The sequence below is a fragment of the Epargyreus clarus genome, unplaced genomic scaffold (genome assembly GCF_041222505.1).
Source record: "Epargyreus clarus isolate Ecla_fem2 unplaced genomic scaffold, WU_Ecla_fem_2.2 ptg000012l, whole genome shotgun sequence".
NCBI classification, from domain to species: Eukaryota; Metazoa; Arthropoda; class Insecta; order Lepidoptera; family Hesperiidae; genus Epargyreus; species Epargyreus clarus.
The window spans coordinates 4871450-4888023 of record NW_027332220.1 but is presented as its reverse complement, the minus strand read 5'-3'; the positions used below and the strand labels follow the sequence as shown (position 1 = coordinate 4888023).

Below are 16574 nucleotides of genomic sequence, written 5' to 3'. Positions count from 1 at the left end.
TCCCAGGCTCTTTTTCAAAGTAATATGCGTATTAGAAATAATTATCACTTGCTTAAACGGCGAAGGAAAACGTCGTAAGGAAAGTTGCACGCCGGAACCTCAAGTATGAAGTCTATCAATTGGCCACCGCAGTGGACTATGGCCTAAGCCCCTTAATGTACAAGGAAACCCGTGCCCAGCAGTGGGATAGTAATGCGTAAATAGTAGACTAGGGACGGGGTATTCATGTCTGTTCCACATTGTTTGGGTCTCAGGTTCTAACCGAAGTGTATTAGAAATTAGTTAGGTATCATTTTAAAACGTCCTGAAGGGTATGTGAAGTCAATCTACACTTGGACAACGTGGTAAACTAGGGAAATGGGTTTGATTCCGGAGCCACACCTATTTCTGCCTTATAACAACGTTAAGCGCTGATGTGTTTTAGTTTGATGGACCCATCATAATAAGTGACCCAAGACATTCCAACTTTACTAAGTTTATCGAATAAAATCATGGATTACTTTCAATCCTTGATTTTATTCAATAAATCTGCCTACAATCGATTCTTCATCCGAATATATACCTAGATAAACTAGTCACAAAGCATTGGCCGTTGCATTGACCGCTACTTTCTCCCGTTACTGATTAATCAATCTATCCAATGTTTTGTCTACCAAACATCGACATTTGAAAATTTTCTTCATACTAGACATTGTCCAATTCAATCGTTAGAGGGTAAATTTGATAGATTGAAAATTAATAACGGGCATTAATCACTAAAGCTACAGTCTTTCCCAATCTCTTGTTTACAACGAGCCCTATAATTAGCCCTATTAGTAATTAACACTGCGATAGTGTAAGTTCACAAAGTCAAAGCGCCGAAAACCGTAAGCCAATAAAACTTCCATCAGATAGTTATACTACTGGTAAAAACCTTTTATCCTACCAATAAAAAGTCAACAATTTAAAACGACCTGTTTATTTCAAACATTTGGACAAACAAACTTAACAGAACATTTAAAACAAACAATTTTAACACTTAACACTTTGTGATAAGAATTTGTGTGATTGTGTTCAGTTGATGAGTCTCAAAGGCCACCCAAGTAGTTTTCTTCGAAAATACACCATAAAAATGAGTGGTCAGTTATATCCGTTTAAGGCTGCTTGCAATATTAAGTCGATTACCCGCTAATTTAAGGCACTTGACAGTCGAGAATGGGACGGGTTGATGTGTTAACAATGTTGGACGTATACGGTAGTGTGAAGTTTGGGCAACTACCCTGAACCTTCAGGTTGTACCTATAGGCTTTAAGATTGTACGAAATAATTATCGCTTAGTTAAAAATATCTAGAATCCTGTGAGTTTTTAAGAAGTCGAATTAAAGGAAAAAAAATAAATGGAATACCTATTCACGTGGGTACAAATAATTTCTTTGAATCATACTAAAATACGTAAGTCATATTTGGCATCACAAAGATTTTGTCTACTTGATTTAATAAATAAATACTACTACTACTACTACTACTACTACTACTACTACTGTTCAAGTTTAAAATTTATAGTAAATTAAACAAATAAGGTGTTCTAGGGGGTATGAATTTTTTAATCTGTAAGTAATTACAGATAAGTATCTATCCATAATTTGATCGCTTGCATATGAACAACATGCTTGCATGCATATTTTTATAACATAAACCTATTAGGCATAGGCAGACTTGTGACACAAATAATCAGCAGCACCGCCACCTATCGAGTCCAGAAGTATTATAAATTTTAAGCTGGAACCAAACATAATCACACAGTTTTATTGAAATCGGTTAAACCGAATCGAATATTAGAATGGACGAACACAGTGACATGCAATTAATATATGTTACTAACTGACCCGTTTTTAAATGTTAAGGGTGAACAACCCTTATCATTTAGGGGTATGAAAAATAGATAGTAGCTGATTCTCATACCTATTGAATAGGCATATAAAATTTTGTGAAAATAGGTAAGCCCGTTTCGGAGGAGTACGGTAACTAACATTGTGACACGAGAATTTTATATATAAGATGATACAAATATTCTTAAAAACAATGAATATACTAGCAATAAAACTAATTTATTATTGTGTAAATCTCCATAAAAAACGACTGAACACGGAATGTACATAGAAATTGAAAACAATGGGACAATTAAATTGAAAATTATATAATTACATTACAATTCAAATTGACACTTATTCTGTGAGGTGATGAAGCATCCATCTGTGTAATAAGCGCACTAAGTAGATAATAGTGTAATCACGTCGTTTTATGAATGAGAGACTCTCACCGCATATACAATGTTGCAAGCCTGTTAGCACTGTGTTACTTGGGACCAACTTCCAACTTTGGATCCAACATTGGTTAAGAATACGCTTAAAAAGAGTTCTGTAAAGAATCTACTTTAAATACAACATTTATGATTTGATTTGATTTGCAATAATCATTCCATGACAATTTGTTATGTCGTGGTAGAGTAATATACTTACATTCATATTTTTATTTATCTCCTTTTGCAATTACATAGGGGATGAAATGGTACCTATATCTTAACTATCCTGAAAGTGCCGTAGAATCAGTGGTTTGACTCCAGCGGCACCAACGCCACGCCTATTTCTGCCTAATAACAGCAGTGTTAAACGCTTTTGTGTTCTAAAATCCTATGTGACTAAGATTCTCTATAGCTAGGTTTTATATTTCCTTGCAATTTTATATTGGTAATCTTTACACACCTTTAATATTTTCAAAGAATACTGAAGCATGTAGAGAGGACATTTTCCTTCACTTTAACTTGAAACCAATGGTGTAACTTGAACTTAGGATTCGAACCTGAAACCCGCATAATAAGAAGCTTAATTTCAAATCACTAGATCATCTATAATTCAAATTACAATTACTCTCAATTAAAATTACACAATAACGTTTTACGCTCAAGATATTTCGGTAGAGAAATAGGCAGGTTTTTATGATTAAAAAATATTATTTATAAATAATACTTGTAAGACAAAATTCAATAAACTTTACACCCACGGGATCAACATTACTTATGTTATAATAATATTGAAGAATACTGATGCTTCCATACATTTCAGAAGTCATTTTCATACACGTCTCATCGTAAGAAAAACTTGAGATAAATAAGTTGTAACCTTCCGATTTTAATATGCCTTCAATATCTTCATTTTATTTCGTAGACAACTTTATAAAGTGAAATATAATAGCAATTTTATTAATAAAAAAAAAGTTTTTAACTATGGTATTTTACATATACTTATACTTATTTAAACGCACCCTCTCAATGTCGGTCCGAGCTTCCAATTTCGGGCATTACAAATTTTTCAAAGTTATGTGCGTATTAGAAATTAATTATCATTTCTTTAAATAATTAATGTTACAGTCACATAACACCGATTCGTGTAAAGACCACATAATTTGTTGATAATTTACGTAATGTTTGAAATACTTACCCTAAATAGCCGTATTAGGCGCTGCTGTGTTCCGGTTTGAAGGGTGTGGTAAGGGAGACAGACTTTTCCGAAGCGTTCCAGCTTAGTCCTCAGGGGTAGCGGCGCATCTGTGGCCGACCTCAGGTAGGAATATCTTATCTTATTTGGGGTTGATTACAGATGTCCATGGGCGGCAGTAGTCACTTACCATCAGGTGGACTGCGTGCTCGTCTGCTACTCTTATATTATAAAAAAAAAAATATCAGTGTTAATTTGAGTTATGAAATGACATCTAATTTTTGCAATATCTTTTGCAATGGAAGTGTGATAAATAATTATGTATTATTATTGTAAATGCTGATGATTATGGAAAAATATATTGCATTTTTGGAATCCTTTCTGAGCGTTTTAACATGAAGGAAAACATCATGAGGAACCCTACACGTCTGATAGTTCTTAAAAAAAGTTCTCAGGGGTGTGTAAAATCGCTGGTTAATCTGTACCCTTACCATGAGTTTTTACAAATATGACTGTTTTGGTATTTGTTTACGTATTTGCCCGTACAATTTCCAATCAGCGCTCCTAGCGGATTGATTCAGAACTATAGTATCAATAACGTACCATTAAATGTCTTAATTGACAAAATGGCGCTTTATGTTTTGTCTCTCTTTTTTGCGAACATGTGAGGCAGACAAAAAGACTTGAGCACTTACTTATTGTTACGTTTACTCAGTCTACTGAAGCAAACGGAACAGAAAAATGGATTGAGTAAACGTAACGTAACATTGTATTGATAACTCATGGTAAGGGTACCCCTAGAGTCTCGTGCCTAGCAGTGAAGAAGTAATGAATTGACGACGAATCTCTTCTATATTTTTTATATTCTATGTGCATATATTATTAGCCGGTGTTTGCCGATAGCAAACAGGTATCTCCCATGGCATCTATATGTCAAAGGAAGCGGCATGTGCTTTGCATAATAAAATATGGTGATAGGTACTAAATATAACATGTGTGTCGTATATCCATTCCTATGAAATAATTGGCCAAGTGCGAGTCGGGAGTACATAGAGAGTTCCGTACCCCTATTTTTTTATTTTTAGTGTTTGTTATCAAAGCAGCCATAGAAGTGAATGCATTGTAAAAAATTGAAGTGAAAACGGCCGAAAAATAGCTTGCTAGTATTATTTAGCAGCAGCCATATAAGTAGATACTCAGTAAAAATTTTAAGATATATATGTTACGGTTCAAAATAGAGCCTTGTGACAGAGGGACAAATAGCGGAGGCTTAGTATTAAGGTTCTGTTTTTACCCTTGGCTACGGAACCCAAAAATGAATCTACTATTAATTAAATTAAATGACTGATTACACTATTATATTAATGCCAATTTACGACATAGTTTAGGATCTTGTCAGTATAACAATTTTTAGTAAATATATAGTAAGTAGATACTTTTTCAAAATAGGGAGAGATTATTTATGATAAGGTTTAAAGAGTACTTGTCACTTCAAAATACCCATATAACATGATTTTATAAGATTGAAGTACAATAGTTAACGAGCATGTGGTCAACCTGACGGTAAGAAGTCACTACCATCCATGGACACCTGTCCAAGCTATATAGAACAGGGTTCTACCTACAGTCACAGATTAATAAGTAGATACTACGTAACTACAGTCGATCACAGCGTTTCCATTCCTGAGAAATAAAATAGTCGCCATATGTAAGTCCGACCACACCCTTACGAAACGCAAGGATTGCTTCAGGTTAGAAATAGGTTTGATGATGGTACACGCGCCACACTGCTAGTCCGCTCTGAAGTTGTTGCGAGGTGTAGACATACAATTTCCTATGGCGACGCGATTCACTTCTATATACAGAGCGGACTAGCAGTTATACGCGGACTATACCACACTAAGGGTAAATCCATTCTTACTATTGGGTTCGTAACAATAATAACAAATATTATTTATATATCTGCATGGGTGCTATGGACACACAAAGACAAGCACATCATCATCATCAACTCATTGTTGTCCCACTGCTGGGAGGGGGGGGGGGGGGGGGCATAGTCTACCGCGCTGGCCAAGTGCGTATTGGTAGACTTCACTAGTAGACTTGGTTAGGTAGAGTTTTTTTTTATAAATCCCTCAGTTATGCAGGTTTCCTCACGATGTTTTCCTTCACCGTTTAAGCAAGTGATAATTAATTTCTAAGACAAGCACACAACCATACGAACTACAGCTTCTAAAATTATAAAAAATATTTTTTAACAGTTTTTAACAACATACAGTTTTTTTTACTTGTCAAAATGACTGCATAATTTTATTTTATTTTTAGCAACAACAACCGTATTAAAATGACTACAATTATTACAAAAAATACGACTCATACTTATATGTCAATTCAAAGAACTTACATAAAAATTCTTCGTTAACGGCTCTACATTTTTAAGAGTATGCCCATTAATATGACTCTACAATTTATAAAGAAGGTGGTATGAGACTTAAAGAAACTCATTTGTCTCTACAAATTAATATTTTTTTAATCGTCCATGACATTACCATTACATTTGACACCAAGGCCGGATTTAACACGAAAACGAGGGGCCCCAGGGCCTCTGCAAGACAGGGCCGATAGAGAAAAAATAATACAAATTTCGTGGGTTCAGAAACTTAATTTTTTTTCAAACTGTATTGTGTGTTTTTTGAAACAGCATTGAAATAATTTTATTTATTGGCAGAATTTTTTTCAACACTTAGCCGAAAGAAATGTATCAATTCGGATAATAAGTAGGGGCCTCCTTCGTTACACCAGGGCCCCTCTAAACCGGCCCTGGTTTTCACAACATTTGCGCCAACACGACCACTTGATGCAAGATCAGACGCAATAAAGGAATAAGACGCGACAATTTAAATTCAGAACTCAAGGTGTTGCTCCCCGTCCCCACAATAACCAAATCTTATAACGAATTTTCCTGATAACTCGAGTCTCACTTATTATCCCATCTTCCCTCTTTTTAACAGATAGAACCTTATCACTCTAAGTCTCTTTTATATTTCTTCCATCTATCGAATAAAATTGTTCCAATGTTAATACGACAAGGTTGCTCGGATAACGTTTTAAAAGATTCGGTGCCTACTTATCGGAGGTTATCGTACTTTCCTTAAGATGTCACAATTATTGAATATCTCCCTTCCGAAGGGCTCGAGAGAATTTAATTTGTGTCTGAATAAGGATTACGTGGCAGTATTTCTTTAATTTTGTTGTTTTAAGCCTATTATATTTAATTTGGACTAAGTTGATACTTAATTTACACATTTAATTTTTAAAAATGTGTTTTCGTAGGTACATAATTAGCCGTTGTTTTTGTCACCTTACCAAAAAAACAGATAAGTTTCAAATTATTAATTAGTTAATATTTAATTAAAATAAAGTTAGCTAGTCGGTTGAAATTACGCATTTTCTATAGTGAAGTAACGTAGAAATCAGTTTACTGCTACTCGTCAATAGATGGCGCTGTTCATTTCCTTATATTGATTACAATAAAGACACCTGTATTTGTTTGTTACCTTTGATTTAAATATTATTATAATGTTAAAGAAGGTGTAGGTTTTAATTAATGTACCTATATAAGAAGTTTTTTTACGGTAGTTTGGTATGTAAATAAATTAGTTTTATGAATGTAAGTAGGTAGATTAGTTATAGATTATAGTACGACAATTAATATTTTTAGATGGAATATTTTGACCATGTTTAACAGTGAAAAATCAAGTAGGTAATCGGTACCCAATGATGACCCAATGTCTATCTATCTCAGAAATCATTAGCACTTAGAAATCCACATTTGGTATACACACACGGTCGTCTACAAAAGGGAGTTTTGCCGTCCACAATAGGTTAGGTTAGTTTGGTTCGTGTAAAACTGTCCTGGTTCTGGTTTGAAAGGTGTGGTCATATACAAATCAGTCCTCAGAAGTTGCGATGCATCTGTTGCCGGCCTTTAGGTTTTTTTTTTTATAATATAGGAGCAGCAGACGAGCATGCAGTCCACCTGATGGTAAGTGGCTACTGCCGCCCATGGACATCTCTAATCAACCCCAGATAGGATTAGATATTCCTACCTGAGGTCGGCCACAGATGCGCCGTTACCCCTGAGGACTAAGCTGGAACGCCTCGAAAAAGTCTGTCTCCCTTACCACACCCTTCAAACCAGAACACAGCAGCGCCTATCACTGCTGTTATTAGGTAGAAATAGGTGTGGCGGTGGTGCCGCCGGAGTATAACCACAATTCACGAAAGTTCAATTTCGATTAATAACAGAAGTATAGTCCGCGCCAAAGTGCTAGTCCGCTCTGAAGTCGTTGCGAGCAGGTGTAGTCATACAATTTGCTATGGCGACGCGATTCATATCTGTATTCAGAGCGGACTAGCAGTTTTACGCGGACTATGCCTATATTTTTTTTATTATAAGTTACGACTACTTAATATATTTTTATTATTAATTTTGATCTAATTTTATTTGAAAATGGATTTACCGCAAACACTTTACTTGGTAGGTATGCGCTAAATAATTGTAAGTTTTTAACATAGATTATAAATGTTATTTGTCGTAACTTAATGGTAGCTACATTTTTCCATAATTACTTTATACCTACGTTTTAATAGATCCTTAAAGCCACTTATTTAAGTTTAACTCATCTTTTAGTATCTCTGAGGCATATAAGAAACCAACGAAATGTTTTTATGCTGTTAATATGTGTTTTATATAACCTAAAGATAAGGCAGACGGGCTATCTGATGGAGAGACACCGTCGCCTATGGACATTTGCAACACCAGAGGAATCGCCAATACATTTTGAAGGAGAGTTATTTTGGAACTTCTTTGAAAACCCTATAACGGATGTGCGTATTAGAAATTAATTATCACATGCTAAAACGGTGAAGGAAACCATCGTGAGGAAACCTGCTTACTCGAGAGATTTATAAAAAAAATCTGAAGGTATGTGAAGTCTACCAATACGCGCTTGGCCAGTGCGGTGGACTATGGCCTAATCCTTCTCATTCTGAGAGAAGACCCGTGCCCAGCATTGGGACATTTTGGTTGATGATGATGATATCGTAGCTCCGGTAATACCTCAGTGTGTTAAATGTGTTTAAGATTTGAACCTGGGATCACAGGTCAAACCGAATCTCCTACGCTATTTTTTTGCATATCTACTTACAGATTTATTATTTTTTCAGTTTTGAAAAACATAGGTATTCCAACCCCTTAGCGTAAAAATAAATAAGATTAAATGTAACGCCATCCCTCTAATTTTTTAAATCACTATTAGGTAGCAACTATTAGAGTAAATATCTTTTCATTTATATCATTAAAATTTTTGATGTAATCAGCTGATTAATACTTGGCTAGTGAAGTATCCTCTATCACTTAGTATAAACTAGTTTGATAGCTATTATAGAACGTAGTAGGCGTAAAACCAGTCAGTAGTTAGAGTACATTCAAAATAAATAAAAAAGTAAAAAAAAAAATTGGTAAATTGAATTGTAGGTTACTATACATTTTTATAGCGTAGAAGCATAGATTAGTAAAGATTACTCACTTCTAACAAGAAAATGTCGTCACCAGTTTTGACAATTGAAATTGTTACTATAGAATAGAAAATAGATGACCTATTTTCGAGTTTAAAAAATATTAATAAAATATAGTTTTTAGATCATTTACGATATTTCTCCGCACTTTTTCTTCGATTTCGAGTTTTTGCACAACTTGACTGCACATGTCGGCATTGTTCCGCGTAAATTACACCGTGACAGCCATTAAATGGCTAACAGAATTGTCAGCCGTTTAAGTAATGTCTTTCTTCAATTACAAGGCGGTGAGATATCTATACTTATCTATGCCTAGAAGTAGCAGACGAGCATTCAGTCTACCTGACGATAAGTGTCCACTGCCGCACCTGAACATCTGTAACCAATACAGAATAGATGCTTTAGCCGTACTTCGCCGGTCGAAGCATTCTAATTCTATCACCTTTCGGTACGTGCCTGTTGGTAATCTTGTATATAAAATTCTCGTGTCACAATGTTAGTTACCGTACTCCTCCGAAACGGCTTTACCGATTTTCACCAAATTGTATATGCATATTCAGTAGGTCTGAGAATCGGCTACTATCTATTTTTCATATCCGTAAGTGATGAGGGTTGTTCACCTTTAACATTTTTTTTATTTATATGGCAACACAACGTTTGCCGGGTCAGCTAGTTATTTATACATATATCTAATAAAATTAAAATTGTTAAATGAAAGAGAAATTACATGTAATTAAGCTGAATTACAGACTTTTACACCGGTACGAGGTTCGAACCCTAAGCATTTGAATTTTCAGTTATGTGTGTATTATAAATAAATGCTCACTTTTATTCTCTTTGTGCGTAGATTAGTAAAGATACTTCGCCGCCTTGAAATTGAATGAAGCCACAAACGGCTTATTTTAGTTAGTTCTTTTTTTGAATCCTTGACAAATAAAAACATTTTTAGAGAAAATTTACGAATAAATAGCTAATTTACGTAATAATTACGTAATTTACGTAATAAATAAATAATTATTACAAATATTTTAGGGACATTTTAGCACGGAGACGTGTCAAAACTTTTTTACGCAACTATTTCAATTCTCAAAACTGGGTACATTTTCTTGTTAGGAGTGAGTAATCTTTACTAATCTATGTCTTTGTGCATATGTTTTTGAAATAACATGACCTCCGACCCCACAGTTAAAGAATATATGATTAATTACGATACAATTACGATAGAGTTACGATTAATTACGAGTTACGAGTCTCCTATAAAGAGTTTAAGAATATTTTTCATGGATTGACTCGATTAGACATTTAGGTACCTTTTTTTTGTTTTAGAAATGACCAATTTACGTTTGGTTTTTAGGTAGAATTTAGACTTCGTTAGATGAAGTGCTTTACGTTTAAAAACACAAAAATATTAATATGTACCTACCTACGTCTTAAGAAGTTATTTAGAAACCATGAAAATATATACTACTCTCTTTTTTATCTATACCCACGATATAGATAAAGATAGATATCGCAAAACACCTATCAGCGATATGAAACAAATTGCTCTCACAAAAAATAATATCGCTTCATAGAGCGATGAATGCTCTGCGTGTGAACGATATATTTGTAGCTATATAACTTTTAATTACTATTTGAAAGTAATTATTTCGGTAAGTCACGGATTATATCCTATGAGCATTATTGGGTGGGACGTATGTATATGACATTTTTTATTATATAGATGTAGCAGAGGAACATACAGTCCATCTGAAGTGGCAACTGCTGCTCGTAGATCTGTTATCAATCCCAGATAAGATTAGAGTTCTACATAGGATCGACCATAGAATCTTTGCTACCCCTGAGGACTAAGCTGGAATGCCTCGTATGAGTGTCTCTCCATTACCACACCCTCAAACGAGAACTTAGAAAACTTTCTTGTTATATTGTAGAAATAGGTCTGACAATGGTGCCGCCGGAGTGAGTCACATGGGATCTACCGCCTGCTAATATCCACTTATAGGATTAATTAATATTTCCCTAGATACCTACAAGATAATAATAAGTATCGGTACTGTAGACAGGTAAGCTAAAATGTAGTTGTCGTTATTAGAGTCTTAGGTTCGTATCCACAGGAAAATGTATGAACAACAAATAGGTAATTGTTTAAGGACATGTTTATGTATTGTTAAAACAACGCACAGATTATGTAAATTTGCAATTTGTTTCTGTAAAAGAAAAAATACAAAAATTTTACGTGCTTAGTAGGTACAACTATGTAGTGACTCCTCTTGGAGAGATAACGATTTCGTAAGAAAGTTTCTTTTAAATTACTTAAACTGTCCAATTCGTGAAACACAGAAAAAATCTAACAGCTGAGAGATTAGTATAGGAGTTCTTATTAGGTAGAGTCACTATTTACATAATTGTTTTCAAAAGATTTTCGAAATAATAGTAATTTCAATACTCTACAAAATATCAAGAAACATAAGATCAGTACAATAAACAACAACCTTTTTATTTCTTCTTTACCTTCTAAAACTACAAGAAAACTTATGAAGGTAGAGTATGTACAAACAAAATTTATTACAGAGTAAGTAAAACATATTATTACATGTAGAGTATGAGAGCTTTTCTGTTTAAATACCTGTATTTTCATACAAATATTATCTTTTGAAAGACAAATGAAACTGTATCTGTATTAAGTTACACTTTTGAACTTCCGTAGCCTCTTTGAACTTTCAGAAACTTACCGCGAGCCACAATTCAAAGTTCAGATAAATATTTTGACACTAACATTTTCAAACTTTAGCTTTTAAGCTACTAAATATATTTATAAACTAAACTAAATTTATTTATAAATATAACTATAAGTATAAGTGGTTTATAAAGTATAAATAAATATTAGGTACACTTAAAGTATAAAGGTACCGTTTTTTTTTTTTGTCGAGGGGGAAACCTTCAAAAGGTACCCGGCAACGTGGGAGCGACGCCGAGTTATGTGGGATTTTTACCGCACTAAAACCCCCCCGGTGGCCGTCCTCTGCGCTGCGTTGAGGGCTCCGGGATCTCCAAAGGAACGCAACCGGAGTCCTCTTAGCGCGTTGCCCCGTCGGGCTCCGCCCAGGTGAGCTTGACGCTCGCCACGGACGGAAGCCCCCTTTTAGTCGCCTCTTACGACAGGCAGGAGATACCGTAGCCCTATTCTATTCCAGGAACTACAGGGACATAAGTATAAAGGTACCTACCTACCTATATATAGGTAGGTGCCTAACCATTTTATTATAGTTAACTTAGTAATTAAGGTATTATAGAATTATTTTAATTATTGTTTGCGCTGTCGCATTCTTGATTGACGAATGTAGTCAGATCGCCTAATTGGCAAATGCGATATTTGAACTTAGTCTAGGATCTATGCATCTGTACGATTTAAGATAGGACTCAAATTGAATCAAATTTGAAACAGAAGTCTACCATCTACTACTATACACAAGGCAAATAGAAACCTACGTAGATAGGTAGGTACAGCCCGCAGCAAACTGCTAGTCCGCTCTGAAGTTGTTGCGAGCAGATGTATTCATACAATTTGCTATGGCGGCGCGATTCATTTCTAAATTCAGAGCGGACTAGCAGTTTTACGCGGACTATATAAGATAATTATTAAGATGAACGTGAGATAAGACGTGATTATTTTATCTTTTACATCGTAAATAATTTTTCAGAAAGGCACGTGCCTATCCAAGTACCTACGTATCCGACATATTTTACTTCTGTGTACCTACTTACGTACTACTTAGGTATATTCATGGTCAATTTGATCATCGCTAAATATTTCGCAAAATATACGCAGGTAGGTATTTTAATGTCAACTTGCCCAAGATTTGAAGTTGCTAAATAATACGAAAAAACCTAAACCGTTGCCGGCATAAGGAGGTGACACCTTAATGTACTAATCGAAATGTCCAAATCAAGTTTTAGGTAGATCGGGACCCTTGAGTCACTAAAAGATGTAGGTAGTTGAAAACATCGAACAAATGTAGAGTCTTCAATTCCAAACATTTCAAACCATTTTATTCTATCTTAATAAACAAAATTACAAGCAATAGTGCACAAAGTAACAGTTTGATTATTTCCTGAAGTAAATTCTTTATTTGCTAAAGGACTCGCCCTTCTCAATCTTCACAAGATTTCCGGCCAGCGCTTCCCGATTACAACTTCTTCCTCTTAGCGTTATTACTTAGTTACCACTGCCGTGGTTTATTTATGACAATGCTGCGAGTAAATGTAGAGAAGCGCGGAGGAAAATGCTTTGTTGTGAATTACTTTTAACGAACTTAACATTTTAGTAGACTAGAGGCTGAGAGATTACTTTCCATTGAAAATTCCATCTTGAAACTTTTGTGTTTAAAACTATATTAAGTTTTAGACTAAATTATTTGTCCGAGAGCAACTTGTGTTTCAGTTTCCGTAAGTAGTTCGAAAGTTAAGATGGTAAGCGAGATGAAGTTCAGGAGAACAGATAGATCTCGCGGAGCCGGCAAAAAAGCAGCGAGGATGAGCGGCGGGAGGTCGCGGCGGCCGCGCGAGGGCCGCTCGTCCTCGCCGCACAAAAGATATCGCCGACCTAACGAGCTCAATTGATGAACGAACGGAAACGTGTCCAATTAGAAGGAGGCGGCGGCGGCGGCCGCGAGCGTCGCCCCCGCGCGCCGCATTAACCAGATTAGCGGAGCCCCGCGCCCGGCGCCCGCGAGGTGTGGCGGCGGCGGACACCTCGCGCGGCGAAAAAACAACGCGCGGCGCCGCGGCCCCGCCCGCTCCCGCCGGGGCGCGGGGGGCCGCGCGGCGCGCCATTGGCCGCGGCGGGAGGGGTGTCGGAGCCGGCGCCGCCGGCGGCCAGTCGTTTGACGCCTGCCGCGCGAGCGGGTGTCGCCACGGATCGAGCGAGTCTGACGCGGCGCGAGTGTCGCGAGCGAGCCGCCGGCCGGCGCGTCATGGACGTTGCATGAGCGCGCGCGAGCGCGACCGCTGGAGCCGACGGGCACGCCGGCCGTGGAGCGCGCGCCGTGGGCCCCGGGCGGCGCGGGCATGCGCTTCGAGGGCGCGGAGCGGCGCGACGCCGTCGCCTTCCACCCGCTGCTGGCGCCGCGCCCGAGCGACTTCTCGGTGTCGGCGCTGCTGACGGCGGGCGCGCTGCCGCCGCCGCCGTACCTGCCGGCCGCACTGGCCGCCGCAGCCGCCCTGTCCGCACCCTGTCCGCTGCTCAAGCCGCCGCCGCCGCCCTACGCCCCGCTGCCGCCCGACGACGACGGTGTCGTCGACGATCCCAAGGTCACGCTCGAGGGCAAGGATCTGTGGGAGAAGTTCCACAAGCTGGGCACCGAGATGGTGATCACCAAGAGTGGCAGGTCAGTACGGCCCCGTGGCTCCGCCGCCGTCGCTCGTTGCGTGTGATCGTGTCCCGTCAGTTTCTCCCGTCCAGGACGTGTCTCTGAGTGTAGTGTGTGAAAATATGTATTCGTAAATTGCGCCTAACGTGTGTTAACAGCGGTAAGTAAGGATAAACTTGCAATCGCCCGATTAGCATGTTGTTTTGATGAGTTACAAGCGCGAAGCTACGGTCGCATGGTGTTGTTTACAAAAACAACTCACGCCAGACGCGAACCAAAAGTTTATTGCACCACCTCCGAGATGAAGTTTATAATTGAGGCAACTAATTTACATTAAAACGTTTTAATTTAGTGAGTTAAAAGAGTTCCGTCCGGAAAAACCGGTTGGTATTATATTAAAATTTGCATGATATGAAAAGATAGAGTTCTTGTAACTTGTACAATATGTTTAAATTGCTTTAACAATAAACAATGAACACGCTAGGTGTAGGTATATAAATTAGTACCCAGTATGTAATTTAAAAAAAAAAAGAAACAAAAAATTTAAAGTGTCCCCATACTAAGTAGTTTCTGCAGCTCTACTAACTGAATTTCTAATTATAACGTATCAAACTAAAGTTTAACTTTAAAAAACAAGTAGCTAAACCTACATACCAAAAATTTATGCAATTTCCATAAGGAATACAGCATGTATAAGTATCGAATAAAGGGTTTATAAGTTGTAAACACGAATAATTTGTGCGGCGTAAGGGTGGTCGCTAGGCGTATTTTTTCGCCACAAATCGAGCCCGTCGGCGCGTGATATCGCATAAATAACCTCTTATTGCCCGGAAAAGGCTTTCCTATTGTTTAATTATTGCAGATTTCGAGAACACCACTATTTCAAAGTCCTAATTGAGTTGAAATGTGACTACCCTTTTTTGTGTCCTCAAAATCTGCGTATTTATGCACCACCGTGCACGATGTGTAGGCCAAATATGGCTCACAATGTTTCCTCGTTATTATTAAGAAATTATTATTTTTTTGTCGTTTGTTTCTTACAATCTTCCTGCAAAAAGTTTCAAATTCGCTCGTCGTGAACTTTACTATGTTATTTAATGACAAAAGGCAGATGTAAATAAAACCAACACCTATTGAAAATAAATTCAATACCTAGAAAAAATATTAGTCAATTTTTGGACCTATTGGGCATTGTGAAAACATACATTTCCACATAACTTTCCACAAATAGGTGATTTCAAATAGGTAATTTAAATTATATTTCAAAATCTTTATCTTATCATCTATTAAATTCCAAAATACAAACGTCACAGAATAAAATAGTCTCCTGTATTTTGTCTATAGAACATAGGTCCGTATTTCTATCAAGCTTTCTTAAAACAAAATTTATTCAGAATTCAAAAATATTGCCTTACTAAATAATTAAATATCTACAACTGAAGTTGTTATACCAAATCAAAATATTAATAAACTCTTAAAACTTTTTAATTTAATAACTACAAGTGGTATGTTTATTTTTATATGATGTACTAGCTGACCCAGCAAACCCTTAGGGATATGAAAAATAGATAGTAGCCGATTCTCAGACCTACTGAATATGCGTATAAAATTTGGTGAAAATTGGTAAAGCCGTTTCGGAGCAGTACGGTAACTAACATTGTGACACGAGAATTTTACATATAAGATAAAATACCATAGCTCAAATGTAACCATTTTCGGAGCATGATAAAACATTCGCTCCCAACGCTTTTTCGAAGCAAATTCAACGGAAAATGATTCCGTTACCTTATTTTACGACTGTATGTATGTTTGTGTGTATCTATGTAGTAAATCGGAGATTTTATAGCGCGGAGGTACCACTCCATTCCGTATAACATGCTATAAAATGTACCACGTAGAACATAGGTATATACGAATATAAATTCTCCAATTTATACTTGCAGAATGTGATTCGACTGTGGGCATTTCTGCCTTATAGCAGCAGTCTTAGTTTAATCTGTTCTGGTTCTTAGACGAGGCGTTACAGCTTAGTCCTCAAATAAATATAGTATCTGTAATAGCGTTACATGAAACATATGTATTTATTTAGATAAAAATATTCTTGAAGTTGATTGGCATTTCAGCCGTTTTAGTTTAGTCTGTTCTATTCCTT

General features: G+C 36.8%; 1 protein-coding gene across 9 annotated transcripts in view; it reads left to right on the top strand.

Moving 5' to 3' along the window:
* The window catches only part of LOC140746175 (T-box transcription factor TBX2), a 324177-nt gene that overhangs the window by 156313 nt on the left and 151290 nt on the right, over positions 1–16574 (top strand). For 3 of the 9 annotated variants that reach the window (XM_073078213.1, XM_073078211.1, XM_073078207.1), the window contains exon 1: positions 13936–14440. The exons of 1 other annotated variant lie outside the window; for it this stretch is intronic. In XM_073078213.1, coding sequence (XP_072934314.1) covers positions 14121–14440 — 320 coding nt within the window. In that variant the 5' untranslated portion in view covers positions 13936–14120. Of the gene's footprint in view, positions 1–13935; positions 14441–16574 lie in introns of those variants that run through there. 5 more of the 9 variants (XM_073078212.1, XM_073078210.1, XM_073078208.1 and 2 more) reach the window with 2 other exon arrangements.